We start from the raw sequence: 27,675 nt of genomic DNA on the forward strand, positions 1-27,675 counted from the left end.
CCTTCAAAATAAATTAAATTGCGATCATTTAAGCATTTGTGACATGTCAGTGCCTATACATAAGTATAAATAACATGTCTTATTGTTTTTCGTTGAACAAAAACGCCAGTGAAATTGTTTGATCAAGTTATCTCGTTCGTGAAATTTGAAATTTTTAGTTGTTACACAATTTTTTGTTAAATTCAAGAACGGTGCAATTTTTTTTGGAATTCTTGGTTGTTTTTAGCTCACTTGACCCAAGAGGAAAAGTCATTTTTTTCATCACTTGGCACCGGTCGACAGTCGTTCATTATCTATCAATACAATTTTTTACATAAATTTTCACATCTAAAATTACTACGCTGCATTCAACAAACCTTATCTAAAATTATGTTCTTTTTAATTAAAATTAGGGTATCTAGTTTTAAAAAAATTCTGTGACCCCGCTGGTCAACCAAGATGGCCGTCATGGCTTAAAACATACAAGTGCATGATGTAAATTATTTAAAAACAGCCGTAGAAAAAATTGCATCTCACAATAGAAAATAGTTGTATATGTATATATATTCTTCGATATCAAAAAAGAGATAAGAAAATAAGGAGAAACCTATCTTTCTTCTGTCCATCGATGTTCCATCATTGTGCCGGATGTTAGATACCATCGAGTCCGAACAATATTTGCCGGTGTGGTTTAGACACAGTGATGGTGTTCCCTCGAAAAAGATGTACGTGCCGGGTTCACATATCTTTTACACAGTGTTACAAGACAGTAATATGTAAATAGTATGTGTTTTTGGGTCACTTTTTCTGATTCATACTGGTGGTGTTTATAAAGTAAATGTCAATGGTATATGTGGCGGGGGTTTTCTATTCTTTTTTAAATGTCAACACGGTGTGGATGACAACTTTTCTATTACAGATGCTTTCCTCAGACAAGATCTTGGGACAAGCCGTCTGCATGCATTAATTCTCCTTTTTCTATTACAAACGCTTTTCTCAGCCAAGAACCCATGAACATGGGACAAGTCATCTGCATACATTAATTGTCCTTTTTCTATCACAGAAGCTTTTTCTCAGACAAGAATATAAGATCTTGGGACAAGTCGTCTGCATACATTAATTCTCCTTTTTCTATCACAGATGCTTTTCTCAGACAAGAATCCAAGATCTTGGGACAAGTCGTCAGCATACATTTATTGTCCTTTTTTCTATTACAGATGCTTTTTTTTCAGACAAGAATCTAAGATCTTGGGACAAATCGTCTGCATACATTAATTGTCATTTAAATATCTATTACAGATTCTTTTCTCAGACAAGAATCTAAGATGTTGGGAAAAGTCGTCTGCATACATTAGTTAGCCTTTTTCTATTACAGATGTTTTTCTCGGACAAGAATCTAAGATCTTAGAACAAATCGTCTGCATACATCAATTGTCATTTTTCTATTACAGATGCTATTCTCAGACAAGAATCCAAGATCTTGGGACAAGTCGTCTGCATATATTAATTCTCCAATGATATCGCTAATTCTTAAGGATTTAAACCAAAAAACACTTGGTGTAACTAAATTACCAAAGCCTATCATCATTGACATACCTATTGGAAGTAAGAATCTATAATTATCAGAAAAAAAGTAATGCATGATAATGATGGGTTACGAACCAAGACTCTTTGTTTATAGTCTTATACTTAGTTATACAATATGTAGCTGTTGGAGTTGAACCCAAATATCTGTGTCATTCAAAGCATTTATTTGTTATGAATGGGGATGTAAACAATAGTAGATAAACGTTTGCAATTACGAATTCACCAAAACTAATACTGTAAACAAACTTTTAGCGATGAATCTGTTTTGCGTTTTACCCTTCTTTCTTGTTAATTTTGCGGTTATTTTATTAGCGATTTTCTAGTTTACTTGATGTATATACAAGTTTTACATATTTGCGACGATTAGTTTTGGCGTTGTTTGTCTGCTCGGGGAAATAAGTTGGAAGATAACCTTGGTTAAATATTAATTTTTCCATCTTGAAACACTTTGTGATTGCTAAAAAAACTCAGAAAGCCTGGGGTATTGGAATTACTGTAGAAACCTTGTTAAAGTTTCTTTTGTATGATAAAAAAAGGTGTAAACAATCATAATAGAGGGGGAGGGGCGGATTTGCTTTGTTGTTCAGATCAGAAGTATTAGTCTTGTAGTATCAAAATTTCAGGAACCAGTAAGCTCTTGCAAATCTCATATGCAATTTAAGGTATGAATTTTTCAGATCAAGTCAGGATAAGTTATAGGTTAGACATGAACTGACTTCCATTTAATTTGAACTTACGCAAATATCCGTCGCTAGGTAAACTCAGTTTGAGATAGTAAAATATATGTTTTAAGATGGCCATGCTTAAAGTAAAATACAGTTATCTACTGGAGGAGTTATATAATAAAAAAATGTTGACTTCAGTTTACAATGGTATATGAACTTAAGAGATATGACATTCATCCTCGGCCGATGAATATCATATATCTAGGTTTATAAATCATTGTATCAACGTCATTAAAACTTAGTAATTGTATATAATCACAATGTGAAACTTCAAATAAGGTCAACAAAGCTTGACGTATGACAACTTATCATTTCAATAAATCATTATCAAGAGATATATATGGCACCAAGATCCTTTTTCTTTGAGAATGTTTTTGAAGCAGCGTGTTCCTTCATATGGTGGTACATGTGTTGTTGTGTCAGTATTACTACAACAATGCATTTGGTTTTGTCTGCTTTACTGTGCTATTATGGCTTTGGACCTGTCATTATAAAATGTCAACATTTTTTAAATGAAGAACAACAACCTTCATATAGTATTTACAACTGTTTTTATTTGGAATGTTTCATTTAAATATAAATGAAAAAAATATTTCAATAAATATGTATTGTTATACTTTGATATTTTTTTACAGGAAAAGAAAAATATAGCGAATTTATTTTGAATTCCCAAGAAGATAACTTCATACGTCTTAAAGTGAAACAGCCAGCTAACATGTTTTACATGTTGAAGCTTATGACAGATGGTCCACAGTATAATATGTCAGTGAAGATTGCAATAGAATTTCATAAACAGGTGTCTTTGTCAGATGCAGAAAATGGGACGCTCATTAGTAATGCACACATAGCATTTTTAAAAGAACCTGGCAAAAAATCGCTCTACTGGAGTTTAGGAGTTATCATCAACGACCGAAGCGATGGGAATATTAGTCAGAATATATCTGTTAGAATTTCCTCGACTGCCATTAATTGTCGATATTGGAATAACACTATCGGAAAATGGTTACCAGAGGGATGTAAGGTATTAATGTATAAAAATATGGGATGTAATATAATAATCTATACAGAAGGAGAGATGTAAAATACAAATCAATATGAAACGAGGGGAATACCTACCCGTTTCTGCTCAACGAAAAAGGGGTTACTTTAGGAATCGTCTTTTTAAAGAACTATAATAATTATTTTGTGATATAAATATGAAAAAGGTATAACGAAAATACTAAACAATAGAGGAGTCCATATTAACTGAAAAAATCAAACGTTATCGACAAAAAAACGAGTGAAAATCAACTGTCAAAATCCTAACTTTGTACAGGCATTCCTTAAGAAAATGGAGAGTTGCAGCTGGTTTTATAGCTAGCAAAACATCCCACGGGAAAGACAAACTTTGAGGAGTAACCCACATAGACATAAGTATGTCCTTATTTATATTGTGTCATTTATCTATTCATCTAAGGTTAACTTTATCTGAAAGAGTTGACACTTAAGCTTATTCTCTGAAGTTCTTTTTGATCGAGTTAGGCTATTTCAATTGATATATAATAGTGTATATTTTTATGTTTTCATGTTGTAGTGTTTGACTGCTGTTACAGCTTAGATGACGATTCGCGCTTCTTAAAACGTTTAAACCCGCTACATTTTCATGCATCTATCCGGAGCCCGTAGTTCAGTGATGTCGTTTGTTGTTAATATGCATAAGTGGTCCGATACCATAGTTGTTTCGTAGTGCATTTCTTAAAGACAATAAATGAAAATTTTAAAAATCCAACCTGCGCTTTCTATATAAAATTTTTACAGTGTGTTGTACTACTTTTGGGACAAATTATACCAAAATTATAGAAAACTTCATCAGCTTAAACTCGAAATATTGACTTTTTTATGTTAAGGGGGTTTTGAAATCTTTTGACAGCTTCCGAAATGCTAATTTCTAACCTTTTTTAGTTGAACCAGATCACTCCTTGACCTTCAAATTCATGACCCAATTTTGTTTACAGTGTCAATTCATTCCCTACTTGCTATTTGAGACATAAAACATGAAGTAAATGTGGAAGGGGTATACAAAAAATTGGCAAGCAACACACTGTCCACACTAGGGACTATTTTCGTAGACAACGAAAATCAAAGGACATCAAATGCCGATAACTGTGTACTTGGACCAAGTGTTTCTCGATTCTCGGTTTTGATATAGATAAAATCGTTGCTTTTTCTGTTTAAATTGTTTTATAATAGTCATTTGGGGGCCCTTTGCAATTGCTTTTTGGTGTGAGCCAAGGCTCTGTGTTGAAGACCGTATTTATAGCTATTAATGTTTACTTTTTACACATTGTGACTTAGATTTAGAGTTGTCTCACTTGAACTCATACCACATCTTCTTGTTAAGATATACTAGGTTATGATAAATAAGACATTACTTTTGATCTAGCAAAGTCCAAGTTATGTAAATACACATGACAGACTTGCAGCACAAGTGACTAAATTTTAATAACAGACACATAAAACACCCATTGCTAAGTTTTTAATCGATAGTACATTATTTTTTAGTTTATTCTTTAGTTTTCTATTTTGTGACTTGTGTCATGTATGCTATTGTTTGTCTGTGTTTCCTTTTCATTTCTAACCATGGCGTTGTCTGTTTATTATCGATTTATGAGTTTGACTGTCCCTCTGGTATCTTTCGCCCCTCCTTTAAGCATTTATCATATTCTTGAAATCGGTATTACTGACGAATTGCGTGTATTTGATTTCGCTGCATTACCATAATATCAAAAATATTTATAACGAACTTTCTTGAGACACTTATTTTGATATTGACTTAAGTTAATTAATACCTTCGGTAGTATTTCATTCATTTGTATGTTTGTATAAATGACCTATGAAATTAAAATCATACATTCTTGTGGTTAAAAAAGATTTGTATTTGTAAATATTTACATATACTAGAAAATGCCCGCGAAATCGATATACAATTTGTCAAATGTTGAATCAAAGAGTTGTTTAATTTCGCGGGCAGTATGTCGACTTAGAAGAGAGGAGTCAAAAATATCAGGACAGTCAAAGTCAAAGATCTAAAATAAACTGACAACGCCATGGCTAAAAACGAACAGACAAACAGACAAATAACAGTACACAAGACTCAACATAAACAACGAAAGACTGAGCAACACGAACCCCCTAAAAACTAGGGGTGATCTCAGTTGATGTGGAAGAGTAAGCAGATTCTGCTCCACATGTTGCACCCGTCGAATATGAATTACTAACTTTTGCAATTACATGGCTACAGAAGGGGTCACAAACCTTAAGTTAATGGTCATCTGTGTAAGTTTTTTAAATGCATTTCAGATTTAAGACAAATGTAGTGATATAAACAGTAAAGTTTCTTCTAACACTTTCAAGATTTTGTGGCAGATAAAACCAATTTTTTGTAGAAAATCCACATACTTTAATACAGACAATTTTGATATAAAATTCAGAACTCTGATGACTTACTTGTTTTTCTATGATGTGCTAGCGTTTATTGTTGGAACAACTTTCTAAACAACCTTCAAATTACAAAATACCTCGTGCTGACTTAGTCACGAAAGTCGAGCGCACCCTAAAAGGTGTACTTGAATTTGTCCATATTATATTTGATTTCACCAATATCCCAATTTAAAAACTTGTTTAAAGGAAATCATTGCTAGCACTGCATGCAATAATCCACTATCATAAAGAAACGAATTTATAATTATGAGAGTTCAAGGGAAAAGGCTGTGGATTTTTTATAAAATTTGATTTTAAATTCCATATGTTTTGCATTTAGTCAACAGAAGGGTACATAATCCTTAAACAAAGATCAATCTGTATATGTAATATCAGCAATATAAAATTGTTCCGCTATTAATACTACTGGACGCTAGCTGGGAAAAGGAAAATAATGGGTAATTAAACTCATTATAGATACCAGGACTAAATTTTGTATATACGCCAGACGCGCGTTTCGTCTAAAAAAGACTCATCAGTGACGCTCGAATCCAAAAAAGTTAAAAAGGCCTAATAAAGTACGAAGATGAAGAGCATTGAGGACAAAATTCCTAAAAGTTTTGCCAAATCCAGCTAAGGTAATCTATGCCTGAGGTAGAAAAGCCTTAGTATTTCAAAAATTCTATTTAATAGTATGATACAAGCAGACAACACATGACACAAAAGGGTTACAGAACTACAGTTTTTGGTTTTGATGCTGACGCTAATGAAATCGAACTTTCTTGAAGGAATTTACCACTCGTCATACTATTATATACTTATTCATAATTTATGAAAACTTATATTTGCAGGTTGCACCTGTTTCATCGAGCGAAACATTAGAGTGTGAATGTGATCATCTTACCGATTTTGCTGGAGGAGTTTTCGTATTACCTAATATTGTGGATCCATTTCAAGATGCTTTACTATTTCTGACGTTCTTTGACAACCCAGTTGTAGTTACAGTAGTGATATTGGTCTGGTTGATATATTTTCTGGGTCTTTACAGGGCAAGGCAAGCTGATCGGAAGGATTCGAATTTTGTAAGTGAGAGGTTTAGCTTGCTATAAAACCAGGTTCAATCCACCATTTTCTACATAAGAAAATGCCTGAACCAAGTCAGGAATATGACTGTTGTTATCCATTCGTTTAAGGTGTTTGCACTTTTAATTTCGCCATTTGATAAGGGACTTTCCGTTTTGAATTTTCAACGGAGTTCAGTATTTTTTTAGATTTTACTTTTTTTTTTGTAAATAAATTTAACATTAAGGTGGTACCAAACACCTTGACTAATATTAGTTTGGCTCGTTTAATTTTCATAAATTTGAAGTTATATTTACTTTCACCCTTTGACAAATCAAAAAAATTGAACCAACCACTTTATCAAAAAAAAAGTTGGTTATATAGTAGTTTGACAAACACTAATTTTGATCATTGAAAAGCTTTATATTTCCTTAACAATAAAACTTGAGTAAAACGTTCAGCTGAATTTTATAGAGTTATTTCCCTTTAGTGTCATGTACCAACTTAAAGCATAATAACTGAAAATAAAACCTCTGTATCGCTTTTAATGAGTTTCTTTCATACGGCACGCTCAAAACCATAAGCAATAAGACCAAAATATAAATGATCTATAAGGGATAGCTATAATCATCTTTGATCATAATTGATTGAGGGAATTAAAGCCTTTGTTAATTAATAGTAGTAGAACATATTTCACATAAACTTAAAAAAAAACCTTTCATAAATTGTGTCAGTGTCAATGCATAGACTACTTAGTACTTACTACCATCGTGGACTAACAATCCACAGACATGTTTTAAGAAGGGTAACTGATCTGATAAAAGCTTTCATTAAACACATGCTGTGCGTTCGTTGTTATGTATCGGAAATAGCTTTCAAGTCAGAATTAATATCAACCGATAAATAAGAACATCAAAATTGATGCAGTAAATATGTTCACGTAGTACGCAGTTCAGAAATAGAATACTGGAAAACAAATGACTAAGAGGGGTCACAAGACGTCTTTCTTTTAAATGAGCAAAACCCATACAGTAAGCTATATATACGAGACAACATTTGAAAATGATACAAAAGGATAAACCGAATGTCTTGACGTGCAACTTTAAACGAAAAAAAATGTATGCCGGATATATATAGCAAACCAAGCCTTCGACTTTAGATAGACACATAAAGAATCACAGCAAGTAGTCAGTTTATCAAGGTTTAAAGTTAAATGAAGCAAAACACTGTTACACATCATTATAAAAATAAAGGCAACAGTAGTATACCGGTGTTCGAAATTCAGAAATCGATTGAGCAATAGCAAATCCCGATTACAAACTAAAACTGAGTGCAACGCATCCAATATGAGAAAAGAACAACGACACAAAAGAAACACAACATTAAAAAGAAACACTGTAGTGTTCATAATATCTTAACTCTATATTTAGTTTAATGATGAAAGGATATTTTGGACATTTGGACGTCTGTTTATTAGACAGAATCATTATCAAACAATGTCCTGCTCTTTCAGTCTGAAATCATGAAATAAATGTTAAGTTCAATAACGATTTAATAATGGCAATTGTTATATTATAGTTCGTTTATGTGTGTGTTACATTTTAATGTTGTGTTTCTGTTGTGTCGTAGTACTCTTATATTTGATGCGTTTTCCTCATTTTTAGTTTGTAACCCGGATTTGTTTTTTCTCAATCGATTTATGAATTTCGAACGAATTAGGAAACACAAAAGTTTTTTCACATAGTATATTTTCTGTAGGATGGTATAGTGACACCCTTTCCAAGTGACCCTTCAGACCCGTTTAAGTATGTTATGTGCATTGTCACTGGATGGCGGTATGAAGCTAGAACTACAGCAAACGTTTCATGCTACATAAAAGGCAACAATGGACAAAGTGCAAGGCATTGTTTAAGTAGGACCTCATCACCACAGGTCTTGTTTACATCTGGTGGTGAAGACTGGTTTCTAATTACTTCTTCCTATGATATAGGAGACATGGTGAATGTAATTGTATGGCACGACAACAGTGGTTCCTCGCCATCATGGTTTGTACGCACTAATGTATATATATATATATATAATTATAGATTTGACCGTTGGTTTTCCCGTTTGAATTGTTTTACACTAGTCATTTTTTAAACCCTTTATGGCTTGCTGTTCGGAAAGACAGATAACCCACAATGAGGTCGTCAACATACAAGCTAAAACAAAGGACTGATTATCGTTGTGAGGTCGTCAACCTACATACTTAAACAAAAGAAAACAGCAGAAAACCAATATGGAGGTCGTCAAAATAGAATCTTAAACAAAGGATTGATAATCCATAATGAGGTCGTCAAGATACAAACTTAAACAAAGCACAGATAATCCACGAGTTCGTCAAAATACAAACTTAAACAAAGGAGAGATAATCCATAATGAGGTCGTCAACATATAAACTTAAACAAAAGACTGATAATCCTTGTGAGGTCGTCAACATTCAAACTTAAACGAGGGACTGATAATCCTTGTGAGGTCGTCAACATACAAACTTAACAAAGGACTGATAATCCTTGTGAGGTCGTCAACATACAAACTTAAACAAAGGACTGATAATCATTGTGAGGTCGTCAACATAAAACTTAATCAAATTTAAAGGACTGATAATCATTGTGAGGTCGTCAACATACAAACTTAAACAAAGGACTGATAATCATTGTGAGGTCGTCAACATACATACTTAAACAAAGGACTGATAATCCTTGTGAGGTCGTCCACATACATACTTAAATAAAGTACTGATAATCCCTGTGAGGTCGTCAACATATAAACTTAAACAAAATACTGATAATGCTTTTGAGGTCGTCAACATATAAACTTAAACAAAGGACTGATAATCCTTGTGAGGTCGTCAACATACATACTTAAACAAAAGAAAACAACAGATAACCAATATGGAGGTCGTCAACTTAGAATCGTGAACAAAGGACAGATTTACAAAAAAGTAAGCTTTCAATTGTCCAAAGTCTAGACAATTAATTAAAAAGTAAGAGAATACTGACAAACTGCTATCAACATCAATTAATTAAGGCCAATGCAAATCAATTATATTTTTTGTTTTCTTTCAAGATTTTTTTGAAATTTTTGTTTCAATTTTTAGAACATAGTTGGCTGTCTTCCTTGCCTTTGAGTTTTTAAAACCTGATGATATCGTTCTATATGTAACGTGGTTCTATAAAATTGAGAATGGAAATGGGGAATGTGCCAAAGAGACAACAACCCGACCATAGAAAAAAACAACAGCAGAAGGTCACCAACAGGTCTTCAATGTAGCGAGAAATTCCCGCACCCGGAGGCGTCCTTCAACTGGCCCCTAAACAAATATATACTAGTTCAGTGATAATGAACGCCATACTAATTTCCAAATTGTACACAAGAAACTAAAATTAAAATAATACAAGACAAACAAAGGCTATAAAACAAATATGTGGTATGATTTCCAATAATAAAACTAACGGACATGGAGGTTTACTATTGAAGTAATAATTCGATATTGTTTCTTAGGCCAATTAAAATTAATTGCTAGATTTTCATCCACGCCCGCCCCTCTGAAATCGTCCCGCCCCGATTTTTTTTATTTTGAAAAATTTACGATTTCCGGATTTTGTTCATTTCCGTTACCGGTAACCGTCAATAATTTCGTTGCATCCGAACTGCCTGTTTCAAATTTCGGTTTTCATATTTCTTGTTTCGAGTACTTTAAAACCATTATGTTGACAAATCCTGCTGCTCAATGATGACAATATCATCTACGGAGAAAAGAGATAGATTACCAGAAGGGCATGAAATATGCGGGTTACGAGTAATACGCTGTGTCAAAGAACGCAAATCGCGGTATGTCACAAATTGGAAATTTCTGTCATTAGAAAACCGTGGATTTTTTTTAATAAAACATTGACTTTGTGTCAGCAAATTTGGGCTCTGAAAGATTTCAAAAGCGCAAGAATCGTGGAACACATTGGTAGAAAAAAAACATAACTGGATTAAAGTCTAAAGAAACTGACAAAAGCACGAAATTGTTAGATCTATGACCGTATATTGAGTTCAAAAAGTCGGCAAACATACACTTTGTGTTATAGAAAGCCCTTAGATTTACCCATGGCTATTGTTTTTGTTTAAAAACACCAAATACCTTAAAAGAGTCATTAAACAACTTCATGTTTTACATTGTAATTATATTTGCTTCAGTCTTGCATAACTTGAGAGTCTTAAAAAGCACAACCCTACTATTAGCAACACTGTTTGAGTTCTCATTTCATTCATAATACTTGTGTTGCATACCATTGCATTTGCATAATTTTATGGGGACTACAAATCATCACTTAAAAAGTAGTCCAATTTCAGTTCAATAAAAAGTATACATTCGTGTTTTATAGATTATCGATAAAAAAAAAGTACACGGAGTAAGATAATTTGTTTATCATGTTTTAGGTTTCTGTCCAGAATAATTATACAAGACGTGCAGACCAAAAAAGTATTTAATTTCTACTACGATAATTGGCTTGGAATTCAAAGTGGTACTGCTAAAGTGTGTTTATCAATCAAGTCAGGTTACGAATTGAAGCAACAGTTTTTCCTTAGAACAAGTCAAGATTTACGTAGAGGGCATTTGTGGATCAGTATAATTTCAAAACCACCATGTAGCAATTTTACGAGGGCTCAAAGATTATCATGCGCATTGTCTTTATTGTTGTGTACAATGTTGTCCTGTCTAATGTTTCATGGAATTCCGACTGACGAAACGATTAGTTCTGATGTAGCCAGTATTCAATTTGAATTTTCGCTGAAAGACTTTATCATTGGTTTGCAAAGTAGTATAATAATGTTTCCTATAAACTTTGCCATCATTGAACTTTTTGTGCGATCAAAAACAAAACAGCTACATAAAGAACGATATATGGAAATTGGTGTAAACCGTCCAACGACAAGTGATGAAAAAGGATCAGATAAAAAAGATAATGAAATTGTGGCAGTAAAACGATGGATGTAAGTTAACTAATTTTATGATCTGTTTTTTGTATCCCTATGGTGTGAATTCGAAGGGTTCAGCCTATTTATACAGCTAGGTTAATATACATAAAGCAGTAAAACGATGGATGTAAGTTAACTGATTTTATTATCTGTTTCTTGTATCCCAATTTTGTGAGTTCGAAGGGCTCAGCCTATTTGTAAAGCTAGGTTAATATACCTAAAACGTAAAATCAAAAAAATACTGAACTCCGAGGAAAATTCAAAAAGGAAGCCCCTAATCAAATGGCAAAATCAAAAGCTCAAACACATCAAACGAATGGATAACAACTGTCATATTCCTGACTTGGTACAGGCATTTTCTTGTGTAGAAAATTGTGGATTAAACATGGGTTAATAGCTAGCTAAACCTCTCACTTGTATGACAGTCGCATGAAATTCCTTTATATTCACAACGATGCATACATGTACTTACGCTTATAGAGACATGATACTAATAAATGTACTCGACCATACTAATATGTAGTCGAATTCAGTTTGGTCGCAAGTCGGTTATTAAAGTTCTTGTGCATCATGAATTTGCATTGTTCTATCATGTTGATAAGTTTGAATTTTTGAATAATGTTCACGTGCAATTTTGCCCTTAGTATCGTAACAATGCAAACAAAAACAAATTGTTGAAAGACTTAATACACTAGAAGTCTTTCTGCTTACACGTGATATACATTCTGCAATAAGATTAAACGGAAAGTATCGTCGTCAAGCAAAAATTTTCAAAGGCAAATGAATTTTAACAATACGCAGCACGGACATGTTTGTGCTGACAAATTAATATAACTCGCATTATATCACTAGCTAGATATTTAGTAGTTAACATGCGTGAATTCTAATTCGTCTTTATGGCTTTAATTTCGACACCTAAGATGTTAATCGTTTAAGGAAATTTTGCCAGGGAATTTGTTCTTTTAGTATGAAATTTGACCATGAACTCAACATATATATCATAGTAAAAAAAATGTACACGAGGTGCACATTCCTTCTACCTCATCTCATCATTAACAATTTGTTTTTATGTTTATCAACATTCTCTGGCACCTATTTTCCAAAGCTATTGACCTTAAGTAGAAATTTTTCATCTTATGTAGATTTGGTTGGTTATTGCAGGTAGACAAAACTTGGAGTATTACAAGAAGATATTGATTTTGCATTATTAAATAGGAAACTGTAATATAAAAGAAATATGATAGGTAGTCATCTATGAAACAAAATTAGTATATGCGCAGCAAACAACACACAAAAAACAAAGAAACATGGCTTTTACTGCTGTTCTTCGTCTCTAAGTTATTATGAGCGTCACTGATGAGTCTTTTGAAGACGAAACGCGCGTCTGGCGTACTGAATTATAATCCTGGTACCTTTGATAACTATTATTAAAATATCGCAGAGCAAACTTCTTACATCGAAGTCTTTCCCAATTCTCTTTCAGCCTTTCCGTTCGAATGTTTAAATTGAGTTCGGTATTTTTGTTATTATACTTTCCTCTCAAAAGAGTGACGAAAGATACCAGAGGGATAGATAAACTCATAGATCAAAAATAAACTGACAACGCCATGGCTGAAAATAAAAAGACAAACAGACAAACAATAGCACAGACGACATAACATAGGAAACTAAAGACTAAGCAAAATGACCCCCAACAAAAACTGGGGGTGATCTCAGGTGCTCAAGAAGGGTAAGTAGATCCTGCTCCACATGTGGTACCGGTCGTGTTGCTTATGTTCTTACAAATCCAATAAATAGTCTAATTCGGTCGGCCACATTCGTGAAAAGGGAAGGGTATTGTAGCAACGGTTTGAACAGGTTTTCCTGTATTTTTTATCCAAACTTTATATTTTCAGGTTTCCATGGTGGGTTATATACATAGCATGGACCACAACTATTTTGACATCGTTGGTTTCGTCATATTTTGTTATGCTGTACGGATTAAAATATGGCTACTATGAAAGTTTGAATTGGCTAGTTTCCTTTCTTACAGCATTTGTTGATGATGTCTTTTTAATGGAACCTATCAGTGTTGTGTTTTTTGCCATGTTGTTCACATTTATATTGAAACGGGAGATCAAAATTGATTCTGCTCCAGCCTTGATTGTACACAAACCAGAAGGTAAGTTTGTTAATCTTGTTTGTAGATTTTTGTGTAGTTTCTAATAATATTAATCTCCTGACGGTGACGCCATAAGTCACCTATACAATCGGTGACGCCATAAGTCACCTCTTCTATCGGTGACGCCATAAGTCACCTCTCCTATCGGTGACGCCATAAGTCACCTCTCCTATCGGTGACGCCATAAGTTACCTCTCCTAATGGTGACGCCATAAGTCATCTCCTATCGGTGACGCCATAGGTCACCTCTCCTATCGGTGACGCCATAAGTCACCTCTCCTATCGGTGACGCCATAAGTCACCTCTCCTATCGGTGACGCCATAAGTCACCTCTTCTATCGGCGACGCCATAAGTCATCACTCCTATCGGTGACGCCATAAGTCACCTCTCCTATCGATGACACCATAAGTCACCTCTCCTATCAGTGACGCCATAAAATACCTATCCTTCGGTGACGCCATAAGTCACGATGAGTTTACGTTATGTCTGTTCATCAGCAAGTCAGTCCTTCAGACAGTTTCCTTATATGCTAAGTAAACTTATCGTATATACAAGGATGAAAACAGTTTCTGCACTTGTTCTTCAACTAGAGATTAGATGCTTAATATAGAGTCATATCATAAAAAGATGCAGATATAATTTGAGTTATGTTTTGGATGGTGTGGTCCGTTAACATAGAAAACTACTAGTACTGAGAAATTTAATTTAATTCATAACCTTTGATTAAAATGATGAGATATTTGGATTAGAGTGTAACAAATGAAGTTTGAGCTTTTTGTTGTGTGATTTTTATCGGAATTGTCATTTGGGCTTTCTAATTACTGTGGATTTATTTATTTTTGTGGATTGAGGAAAACTTACATTTTCATGGATATTTGATTTTCATGGTTTGTCAATCTGTGCATGCAAAACTTATAGAAAAAAAGTGATTATTTTTGGAGAAAAAACCTTCAATGAATATGAGGTGGATCGGAAATATAAAAAAGTATTCAACTATAAAAAAGAAGAAGTGGCATGAATGCCAATGAGACAACTCTCCACGAGAGATCAAATATCACAGCAATTACAACTATAGGTCACCGTACGACCTTCAACAAAGAACAAAGCCGAAACCGCTTAGTCAGCTACAAAAGTCCCCGAAATGACAAATGTAAATTCAAACCAGAAAACTAACGGTATAATTTTTGTACAAAAAAATGAGAAAAATTACCAAAATACAAATATGTAACACATAATTAAATAAATAAAGGACAACCACTGATTTACAGGCTTCTGACTTGTGACAGACATTCATGATCAATTGTGGATATATATCTTTGAAAATAAGGTAAAAGTCTGTTACTCATGAAAACAATTAAAAAGTGTTGGGAATTTTGGACTAGCGAGACAATTTTTGTGACAGGGTAGAGATTTTCAGCTCTGTACACAATTTTTTTTTTAACTTAACAATATCTTTATTTCAATCTTTAACAAATTAATTTTACAAATATATATATAACAAATATTGTGAACACACATACGGATCTTTGTTTGTATGGCCCCTCAACGAAGTTGTCGGTGCCATATAGTTTTACCCTTGTCCGTCATTTCGTAATGCCGTAATTCCGTCATTCCGTAATTCCCCAACAAACCAGTTTTTTTTTCTAAACGCCTTGAGATATTGGGCTCATTTTCGGTATGTGAGCTAACCATGATGAGTTACAAATCAAGTTTAAGGTTCGTTCCGCTCCGCTATTTTTTGCCGAAATTACGGGCTTTGGCATGGACTTTGATAAATTGTTGAAAATCAGTTATACGGAGTTTTTTTTAAATCCCTTGAGATATTCGGCTGATTTTTGGTATGTGAGTTAACCATGGTGAGTTACAGATCAAGTTTACGTTTCGTTCTGCTCCACTAATTTTTGCCGAAATTACGGGCTTTGGACTTTGATAAATTGTTGAAATTCACAGTTATACGTAGTTTTTTTCTAAACGCCTTGAACTATTGGGCTGATTTTTGGTATGTGAGTTAACCATGGTGAGTTACAGATCAAGTTTAAGTTTCGTTCTGCTCCACTAATTTTGCTGAATTAACATACTTTGGACTTTGATAAACTGTTGAAAATCACAGTTATACGGAGTTTTTTTCTAAACGCCTTGAGATATTGGGCTGATTTTGGTATGTTAGTTAAAAATCACAGTTATATGGACTTTTTTTCTATATGCCTTCAGATTTTGAGCTGATTCTTGATATGTGAGACTACCATCATGTTTGTGTCCACATGCGTTGTTGAAATTGCTGTTTTTAAACTTTTTTAGACGAGGCCATTCGTGTCGTTTTGACACATCTAGTTTCTTTCCTTTTTTGATACATAACTTTGATGATATCTATTGAAACAATTATCTTTTCATTCCAGAAAACAATACATTATTGCAGAAAAGAAGTAATACGAAGTCAATTATCCCAGGGCATGCTTCAAAAAAAGATTTGAGGAAAGCTAAACAAGAACTTGATTTAAAAGAAAAAATCCAGACAAATCTTCAAGATATAATTCTTTATGTGTTTTTCACATTTATGTTGTTATTTGTTGTACACAACCACCGACCAGTGGAGAAATGTTTCATGCAGTCACAAGATATCAACAATATTTTTATCCAAAATACATTAGAACATGTAAGTATTACAAACAAGAAAGAAATGAGCAAAGGAGCAATGATAAACCATTAGTCAAATTAGACGGAACAATCTCATAAATCCATCAATAAGATACAAATAAATGAAAATTTAAACAAATGGTCTCCATTAGGAGCGAGACAGGATATGTCGACAAATAAGTTTCTCCTGCTTTTAGTGCATCACACGCCTTGTAAATCCTCATTCAATCCACATTCCATCCTCATTCAATCCACATTCCATCCTCATCCAATCCACATTCCATCCTCATTCAATCCACATTCCATCCACATTCAATCCACATTCCATCCTCATTCAATCTACATTCCATCCTCATTCAATCCACATTCCATCCTCATCCAATCCACATTCCATCCTCATTCAATCCACATTCAATCCACATTCCATCCTCATTCAATCTACATTCCATCGTCATTCAATCCACATTCAATCCACATTCCATCTTCATTTCACAGAAGTTATAATACCAGACCAGACTATACTGGGATCTAAGGAGCTAAGACGCGAAGCACATCGCTATTAGTTGAAACACCGATACTGGTTTCACCACTTTGAGATAATGGTGGCCGTGTTACTCGACTGTGTCTAAACTACTAAACGCAAACAATTTTGGACACAATTAAATCGATTAGGTATCAACAGACAGAGAAAAGGGTAGGATTTCTATTTATTTATTTGTTTTTTTCTATGATACCGAAAAATATAAATACAGAAATAACTATGTTCGATTGAGGTAAAATATTTTTCAAAAACCGTTTCTAGTTAAACGGAGAAATAAGTAAACGTCCACGTCAAAATGATGAATTGCGTGAATATTGTCTCGAATTTGTTGAATTTCTCGCTAAACTGCACCTTGCATGAAACGGATGGTACCGGAAGAAAGATATATTGGAGATTGCGAGAATAGTTACTTTGAGCACATCAATGTGTGAATGTGTGTGCATTAAACGAAAGAAATCATGTCAAAATCAAAGGATCTGGTTTTGACAATGTTATTTTTTAAATAAAGACCGAGTTTTGTTTTGTAGAGGACACGGGTTTTTTTTTTTGTGAGCAACGTGAACATGCATCCATACATTGTCTACCGATAAAAAATCAAAATAAATTTCATCGTAAAACAAGCGATTGTCGTGTTAAAATTTATATTTAACGGGCACTTTTCGGAATAAGGAGGACACCTTTCTCGAAAGCGAAACGTATACATAGACAATAATAGTGCAATGACGACATATCAATGATATAAGGATTCGGCCCTAAACAGGGGAAAAGCTCGACAGAGCCTCGCATTTCCACGTTTCTCAGCCTCATCCTTATATCGTTGCTATGTCAAGTCAATGCACTATTATTGTCTTTACACTGCAATCCAAAAAACATATTTAATTGTGTTTAATGTGGTAATGTTATTATTTGATTTAAATACTGGGAAACTTCACCCTTTTATAAAAAGGCCTCATATCACGCAGGCTCATACAGACGGAGAAATATACAACACAATGAAATGTACATTGCCTGTTGAAACCCACAATCGATGGTGGACGAATTTGTTTGAGAATGGACTAAAATTTCAACAATAAGCATAAAACATAATGATTTGTAGTTTGCAGACCAAAACAATTAACAAGTGAAATATGTTTTTTTTTTCTAAAAATTGCAAAAGAAATAAGTTCGAGTCGTTGTAAACATTGGAAACAAGAACAGGTTGAAGAGGTCGTATGAATAATTAATTATAATTTCGGCAATATCTTTTTCAATATTCATGAGGAATAGTGATATCGGGTCAGTGACTGTATATGACATAGAAATATACAGTCAACGCATTTTGACTGCTCAAATGGAACGAGTGCGGTGTGAATTATTGCGTTTACACGTATCTCCAAACGAAGTTTAAATTGAATATAAATACTCTCAAACATACAATTGTATTAATTATCTTATAACATTAGGATGTTTGTTTGTTTACTATACTAGAATTAAAATTAAAAGATGCAGTATGATTGTGTCATCATAATAATTTAGTAACATCAGCTACTCGACGGGTTTCGCATTTGGAAAAGGATCTGCTCACCCTTCCGGAGCACCTGATATCACCCCCATTTTTTGCGGGGTTCGTAATGCTTAGTCTTAGGTTTTTTTGTATTGTCTTGTAAACTATTATTTGTCAGTTTTTCTTTTTTACCCGAGGTGTTGTCAGTGATTTCAATTTATGAGTTTGATCTTACGCCCCTCTTTTATTACAAGAGTAAAGCACGTTTACTTATAGCTTCATTTACAATATTAACTATCACAAACATATTTATTTATTGACGGACAGTCAGGAAAAGAATTTAAACTGCTCTGCCCTTATTAATCATGCATGCAACCACGTTATATATTCTGGTACCGTAAGATAAAGGTTTCGCCGCTTGGTCTCGCATTGCGACGAGACAAGATACCAATTGATGTGAATTGTGAGAATAAACATGACAATCCAACTCACATATCGCTAATTAAGCGGGTGTCTCTATTTTCTGTTTTTGCATGAAATATTAAGATGGTACACGATAGAGTTATATTGTATCAGTGGCGGACGCAGGGAGTTTATAGATGGCAACCCTCCACCATTTTGTTTTGATGACACAATACATATATGTTTTTCACGATTTATATGATTTTTTTTAAATTCTTAGCATCTAATCGTAAAAAAATGCTCGGTGGTATATATTCCGTTTTATGCAATTACGCAACGTTTAAAAAATCCTAGATTCGCTCCTATTTTTATACAATTATAAACTTGACTGGAATGTTAACATTTGTCAACGCACGATTACCAATACATAATGTAGATCTGAAAGAGCCGTTTATTTATAAAAATGCATATATGGTGATCACGTGAAACTGTAGACAATGTAAAAACAATTTCCACATGCAGTTTGTGCAACAAGTATTTACCCTCATACATGAGACGATATTTGATGACAGTCTAGCAGTTCTTAATCAACTAATTGAAGTTTCAGTGTAATTTCTTCGCGCAAAATGTTGGAATGCCAATATTATTTTTTTCTTGCTTCACAAAATTTGTGGACACAGACACAACAGTTGGCGCAGCATTTAAATCACAAATGCTTGCTTGATCTGCTAAGATTGGAGAGTATTGTAATCCTTGGCTAGCGAAGATGTCATGAAAGTTGTAGTCTTTCTGATGTTTGATAATAAATATTCTAAGCAAAAGTTAGATTTACGTTTTGCGATTTTGCATTATATTCTACGATAAAAGGGTCCATTTTCGTGAAATTCTATTAGAACGAAACCGGGCGTATACATTGTCAAAACTGTGTCCTTCCATTTTGACATGACCTAATTTTTTCGTTCAATGCACACACATCCAATTGTTGACTATTTTTTTTTTATCGATATGTTAAAAAATTTCTATTTGTACCATATTTTTCGTAAAATGTGCACATTTCAACTAGAAATTAACGAAATTCGAAGCAAGGTTCAAACAATTCGCCATTTTCACTTTTTGCCTTTTTACTTACATTGTATTTCTGTTTATCTAGTACGGTTCTAGAAAAAAATCATCTAATAATCGAAAATAGTTATATATGTATTTTTATTCTTCAGTATCATTAAAATAACAAGTAAATTTTAAAAAATGCCACCTTTTCTCTTTCTTGATGGTACGTTACCGAACCGGATATTAGATTCCGTTGAGTTCAAACATTTTTCCAGGGTAGTTTAGACACAGTTAACTCAAACTGTCGATTTTTGGTATGAAGTTCTTCAAGTGGAAACATGCACGAGCATTAAGTACTAGCTGATTTATATTTAAACATAGTGTCGATCAAAAAGTCATGTATTTTGCTGATATGATCTTCAGTGTATTTGTTGTTGGAATCCAGGAATTTGTATTACTCATGTAATACGGCACATAGGGTAGGTTCTGATTTCTTCGCAAGAAATTTGTGTTACTCATGTAATACGGCACATAGGGTAGGCTCTGATTTCTTCGCAAGAAATTTGTGTTACTCATGTAATACGGCACATAGGGTAGGCTCTGCGTTCTTCACAAGGAATTTGTATTACTCATGTAATACGGCACATAGGATAGGTTCTGCGTTCTTCACAAATAATTTGTAATACTCATGTAATACGACACATAGGGTAGGCTCTGCCATCGTCACAAGGAATTTGTATTACTTATGTTATACGGCACAAAGGGTAGGCTCTGCCTTCTTCACAAGGAATTTGTATTACTCGTGTAATACGGCACATAGGGTAGGCTCTGCGTTCTTCACAAGGAATATGTATTACTCATGTAATACGGCACATAGGGTAGGCTCTGCGTTCTTCACAAGGAATTTGTATTACTAGTACTCATGTAATACGGCACATAGGGTAGGCTCTGCATACCTAGTTTATATTTTTTTCTTTGAACTAAACTTCATTTCTGATTAATATCTTGTACTTTAAAGGTAACTTCATAATGTTTATAACTGATGTATATTTTGCACTCTGAAGCATTTGTTCCAAAAAAAATCAATTTGCCTTGTCTTAAGGCTTATACCAAGTTGAGCATTTTATACTATAAATTATAACACAACATTAACTGCTGTCTCTCTATTTTTTACATTGTTACTTATTATTTCTGTTTTGTTTGATCCCACATTATTGTCGTGATATTTAATGGAATTCAACGCGACTGTCAAGCAAGTAAGAAGTCATACAAATATAGCTATAACACCAGGTTTGTCATTTTCTAAATGAGAAAATGTCTTTACCAAGTCAGGAATATGACAATTGTTATCTATTCGTTTGATGTGGTTGGGATTTGTTGATTTTTACATTTGAAGAGGAACTTCCTGTTTTGAATTTTTCTAAAAGTTCGGTATTTTTGTTCAGTCTTACCGCTTCACCGCTAACTTGCTTTCAGACTTGTAAAATTCTGCTCTTCAAGCCAACAAAATCCAATCAAAATTTTCCAAATATTGAGCTTCAAGCTTGTGCACCCAAAATTTAATCGTAAATGCTGTTTGCAATTTTACTTCTTAAATCTAAATTGTATTTTGTAGGTTAAGACACGTGGTGATATTTGGACTTATATCAACGAAAGTGTTATTCCTCCATTGAGTAGAACAATACCTTATGACATGTCAAAGAAGATTCCAGAAAATGATTTTCTACTGATAGGAAAATTTCGTCTGCGACAGATAAGGGTTAAAAGAGGTAAACAATATAAATAATAACAAATATAACAAAACCGAATTATGTGACTGTAAATATTTGATGCACATTCAAACATTACACTAGTAATTTTGGGGCCCTTTATAGCTTGTTGTTCGGTGTGAGCCAAGGCTCCGTGTTGAAGGCCGTACCTTGACCTATAATGGTTTACTTTTATAAATTGTTATTTGGATGGAGAGTTGTCTCATTGGCACTCACTACAAACCATTAAAGTCTGAAATGGCCTATATCTGTACTCGACTGTACTGATTTTTACTCGACCAGTCTGAATTGGTCTGACTTTTACTTGACATTACTCGACCCCAGTCTGAACCATACTTGACTGTACTGAATCATACTTGACCCTTATCTTTGCTGTTGAAAATAGTCTGAACTATTACTCGACCAGTCTGAAACAGTCTTAACCCATTCTTGACATGTACTCGACCTATTTTTCCAGTCTAAACCATACTTAACCAAAGGTCTGAACAATACTCGACCAGTCTGAACCATACTAGACCAAAAACCCTCTACTTTTTTAACTGTTTAAATAAATCTTTTTTTAACTGACATATATATAACAACAGCCAACAAAATGTATAAAAGATTTTAACCTTATATAAGAAATATATCTCTGATTATATTTAGGTTAAAAAAAAAATATATTATATATAACTTATATCAAAAAAGGGATAAAATTGAATAAATAAATAAAATTATTTTTCTGATTAGTGGTGAAATATAAAGTATAACCTCTGCTTGGGGCAAACTCATAAATAAGATCACACCTGGTTAGAGGTTTTAAATTCTAAATAACATTGATTCAAAAATGCAACATCCTGTTTAAATTAAATAACAAGGCCTTTCGAATATACATGTATGTACTAGATAAGTAATACACGTATTTAAGAAAATAGGGCTTTCTTTTTACCTGTAAAACACACATGTACTGAGTTAATTAGAACATATTAAAGTGTTTTATGTATGCAATGTTAATTTGACAAAAAATACTTAAATTAATTTAAAAAAAAATTTATTGTTACTTTGGAATACATTTCCTTTTTTAAAATGGTTATCAAGGATTGCTAGGGAAATTCTATTATAATGATTATATTAAATTCTTGGTTTAATAAAACAAAACAATTAAGCTCTCATTTTTTAAAAATTTATTAAGTTGTTTTATATACTATTTTATATATATCTTAATAAAAAAACAATCACTGCATTAAGTCAACAGACAACATAAATCTATACTAGGCTTAAGTTAATGGTGAAAATAGTCCAATTACCATAAAATACTTCCGAAATATTCATAAGATTAGAATAATATTGAAAATATTAGTCACAATTCATTTTTTTAGATAATTTGATCAGCTTGTTTCATTTATATTTTAAAAGTTGATATATATTATTATGTAAGTGTTGATTAATATTGAGTTGAAGTTATATTATGATTGATTATTGTGAAATTTTAATTTCAATACTGTATTGAATACATTTTTAATTTCAAGTTCTTGTTTAAATTTCATTTTTATTAAAAAAAATCCTAAATTGATAAAATTCAGTTAATAGATACAAAGAATAGGTCTAGTTTGGTTAAGACTTGGTCGAGTATGGTTGAGACTAGGTCAAGCATGGTTCAGACTAGGTCGAGTATGGTTCAGACTAGGTCGAGTACGGTTCAGACTTGGTCGAGTACAGTTTAGACTCGTATAAAACGGTTAAGTACTGGTCAAGTACACATTCAGACTGTTAAGTATGGTTCAGAATTCAGTCGAGTATTATCAAGTAAATCTCAGACGAATTCAGACTGGTCGAGTAAAACTCAGTACAGTCGAGTACAGATATAGGCCATTTCAGACTTTTAATGGTTTGTAGTGACTCATACCACATCTTCCTTTATCTATTAACATTATAGTTTCACACACTTATATTACAGATCAGATTTAACATTACATATTTTTTCGAGATTTGCCTGGTAAAATGATACCTGTCAATTTTGTTCTAATAAAGATATTTTTTACAAGCGAAAGGTTGCACCATTATCAAACAACCTTTAGTTTGATTATTGTTCATGTACTCTTGTCACTTTTTTTTAAAACTTTTAAATTTTTGAAATACTAAGGCTTTTCTACCTCAGGAATAAAGTACCTTTAGTTAGCTGTATTTGACAAAACTTTAGGGAATTCTGGTCCTCAATGCTCTTTAACTTCGTACTTTTTTTTTACCTTTTTAACTTTTTTGGATTCGAGCGTCACTGATGAGTCTTTTGTAGACGAAACGCGAGTTTGGCGTAAATACAAAATTTAATCCAGGTTTATATGATGAGTTTATTTCCAAAATATCTAAAAAAGGCATGTTTTCATGAACACCTTTGCTTTTTTCAGACAGCTGTAAATTCCCAGATAAGTTGAGGAAACTGTTTGGCTTGGACCATCTTGGCATGGAATGTACATCTACATTGAACATGGTAAATGATGACAATGACAATTACAACAAGTCGTGGCAGATTCAGTCACAACTAGTAACACCCACTGATGAATGGTCCTTCCAACATGCTTGGGACTTAGAGTCTGTACCATATTTAGGCGAGCGGGCAATATATGGTGGGGGTGGCTACTTGGTTGACATGAACACAGGTCCTTCATCTATTTTAAAGATTTCAGAGCTAATGCTTAAGTCATGGATTGACACAAGAACACGAGTTTTTTTCATAGAATTCGTATTGTATAATCCCAATGTAAACATGTATAGTTCAGTTATGATCGTGTTTGAGTATAGCAGTCCTGGCACACTAACAACATCATTTCAGATATATACAACACCTTTATCCCACTACTCCACTAGTAAAGAAATTACCAGTTTGGTGTTTGAGATAGTATTTTTTCTTTTGACGATTTTCGTGTCTTATATTGAGATCAAAAAGATAAGACTGGTCGGTTTGAAAACGTACTTTAAAAGGTTTTGGAACAAACTTTCCATGTTGATGTTAATATTGTGCTATACTTCAATGGCGATTTTTATAGAGAGATTTAGAATGATAACACACATAATCCGGCAGTATAGAAGTGATGGTAAAGACAGCTACATTAATTTTAGTCTTGCAATCCTATGGGATTGCATATTATTTTACATTTTGGCTTTTTTAACCGTAATTACAATGATAAAACTACTGAAACTTTTAATGCTGAATCAGAAATTGAAATACCTATTTTCAATGATGGAACATGTAAAAAAACCTTTAAAATATTTCTTTTTTATCTATGTTATTTCATTGTTAGCGTTTGCATGTTGTGGGCATTTGTTATTTGGCGCATCATTAGCTGGTTATAGATCATTCGGAGACAGTTTGATGGTCCTTATAGAATGTACTTTCAGGATAGTCAATTATAATCAATATATTGAATTTCATCCAGAATTAGGTCCTCTTTTTATACTTTTGTTCATATTTATATTTGTTTTTGGTTTAATGAATATGTTTACTGTCATTGTAATGAATGCGCAGAAATCCTTAAGACAAAAAGGAGTAAAACATGATGACCAACTAACATTAATGATTAAGTACTTTGTGCACAGCATCAGAAGAATGTTTCGATAATATAATAAAATCAGTACTCAGTGCAGCATTAGAAGAATATTCCGATAATATAATAAATCAGTTCTTAGTGAGCAGCATTAGAAGAATTTTCCGATATTATAATCAGTACTCAGTGCATCATTAGAAGAATGTTCCGATGATATAATAAATCAGTATTTAGTGAGCAGCTTAGATGATAAGATGATTTTTTGATAATATAATAAATCAGTTCTTAGTGAGTTGCATTAGAAGAATGTTTCGATGATAAATTAAATCGTTTTTAGTGAGCAGCAACAGAAGAATATTTCGATAATTTGACAAATCAGTAATTGAAGTCACAGAGCTTCAAAATAATGTCTTAATAATATAATAAAGTAGTTCTTAGTATACAGAACCAGAAGAATGTTTCGATAATATGACAAATTAACGCTTAGTGAGCAGCTTCGGATGATATTTTAATAATGTAATAAAGCAGTACTTAGCGAGCAGCTTCAGATGATATTTCGATAATATAATAAATCACTACTTAGTGAGCAGCTTCAGATGATATTTTCATGATGTAATGAATTAGTTCCGAGTGAGCAGCTTCAGATGATATTTTGATAATATAAAACATCAACACTTAGTTAGCAGCTTCAGATTATATTTCGATAGTATAATAAATCAGTTAGTTTGTTAGTCTTTATTTTCATCAAACGCCATACTTGTGTGCAGACATGAAGAAAAAAAAACGAATGGCCAGGTAATTTTTTATAAAGTTTTTGTTAATAAATTATTTCAACTCCCACTTGTTTGCAATGCTGTAAAACTTTGTTTTTCATTCTTTTTTTTCCCGATTATTTTGAATGTCAATGATTGTAATACTCGTTCTTTTAAGGTGGTACTAAGCACCTTGACTAAAATTAATTTGATTCGTTAACTTTTCATAGAAATATTACAAAATATTTACTTTGACCCTTGACTAAGATATAAAAATTTCAAGGAAATTCGTATCACGGGCTTTATCGGTTACAATAGAACGTAATAAAACGTTCAGGTAATTTTTACAGAATTGCTTTCTTTGTGTGTAATGTACCAGCTTAAGAATTCATCAAATCTTCCTGTCTTATGATTTACTATATCAGACGCGAGTTAACCTGGTGAATTCCTTCTTATCGAAGGAATGAGAATAAGATATAACAAAGCATAAAAATCTTCTTTACAAGAAACAGATACACAAACGGCCTATCTCATTTGCTGATTGTGACATTTGGAATGCAAATAAAGTATGGTAACTGGATATCTATATATAACGTAAAAAATATATTTCTAACTTTCGTATTCTAAAAGCTAACGAAACTTATAATCTAGTTTATCGGGAAAAGGGTGAAATCATTTCTTCCTTATTTGAATTATGATATTTTAATACTACTCCCACATATTTACTTGAGATTAAATAATGAAAAGAATGAATGAATGTTATTACCTACGAAATTTTTATTTATATCATATAAGATAAAAATGGGTCACCAAACTCGTTATCGTAGTAATAATGATTGAATCTCAAGCACTCAAAATCATATACATGTATATGAATAAAGCCTTAAAATCGTTTACATGTTTATTAACATTGCGAAGGGATATAGGGAATGTGACAAAAAAATTAACAGCTCGACCAAGAGCATAAAACAGCTCAAAGCCGTCGATGGATTTAACACAGCAAAACAATCCCACACCCCGCCCTTAACAAAAAGTGTACTAGTTCAGTGAAAATGAACGTCTAACTAAACTCCAAAACAGGTTAATGAACTAAAATTATATTAAAAAAAAACATACAGCACTAGCAAGGGATAGAGACTGCAGACGTTGACCTGGTGCAAATAAATTTGCAGCAGGGTAAAACTTGTTCAGATCAGTATTTAGTTGTGAGGGCATCGTATTTCAGATATATGATGCACACTTTACACCCAAAGAAAAGTTCAGTGTCACATTAATGTTGTATAAGAAAATTGAAATGTAAGTATCAAAATGTTTTTCCATTTTTACAAATACGTAAGACAGCTCATTTTATAACAAATTGATAATTACATGTCACCCGGTGGTAACAGTTATCTTACTTGTATCTGATGTTGATTGCTTTCAGAAAAAAAATATGATTATCAGGAGAGCATCTCGCAGCTGTCTTTTTTTATGTAAAGACTAACTTAGAAGAAAGTCAGGTGCTCAGGCTAAATGTATATGTCCTTATGTTAATCATATTTG

At 33.0% G+C, this 27,675-nt stretch overlaps 2 protein-coding genes across 3 annotated transcripts in view; both read left to right on the forward strand.

Moving 5' to 3' along the window:
• LOC139481656 (prion-like-(Q/N-rich) domain-bearing protein 25) overlaps positions 1–1,181 on the forward strand; it is a 141,961-nt gene extending 140,780 nt beyond the window's left edge. For both annotated transcript variants that reach the window (XM_071265103.1, XM_071265104.1), the window contains one exon: positions 1,120–1,181. The gene's annotated coding sequence lies outside the window, so the exon portion shown is untranslated. The remainder of the gene's footprint in view (positions 1–1,119) is intronic.
• A 10,704-nt stretch (positions 1,182–11,885) lies between these two features.
• On the forward strand, positions 11,886–26,108 carry LOC139481657 (polycystin-1-like protein 2). Its single transcript, XM_071265105.1, has 5 exons — positions 11,886–11,949; positions 13,718–13,983; positions 16,381–16,637; positions 21,707–21,860; positions 24,245–26,108. Coding segments are annotated over exons 1-5 (1,890 nt in total). The 5' UTR covers positions 11,886–11,947; the 3' UTR covers positions 25,456–26,108.
• Positions 26,109–27,675: the final 1,567 nt, after the last annotated feature.

Source organism: Mytilus edulis, chromosome 7 (genome assembly GCF_963676685.1).
Source record: "Mytilus edulis chromosome 7, xbMytEdul2.2, whole genome shotgun sequence".
Taxonomy (NCBI): Eukaryota; Metazoa; Mollusca; class Bivalvia; order Mytilida; family Mytilidae; genus Mytilus; species Mytilus edulis.

Excerpts from the sequence above, each read along its gene's own strand:
- LOC139481657 (XM_071265105.1), top strand. Across the intron at positions 13,984-16,380 it reads GATTGTACACAAACCAGAAG|AAAACAATACATTATTGCAG; the intron begins GTAAGTTTGTTA and ends TTTTCATTCCAG. Across the intron at positions 16,638-21,706 it reads TCCAAAATACATTAGAACAT|GTTAAGACACGTGGTGATAT; the intron begins GTAAGTATTACA and ends TGTATTTTGTAG.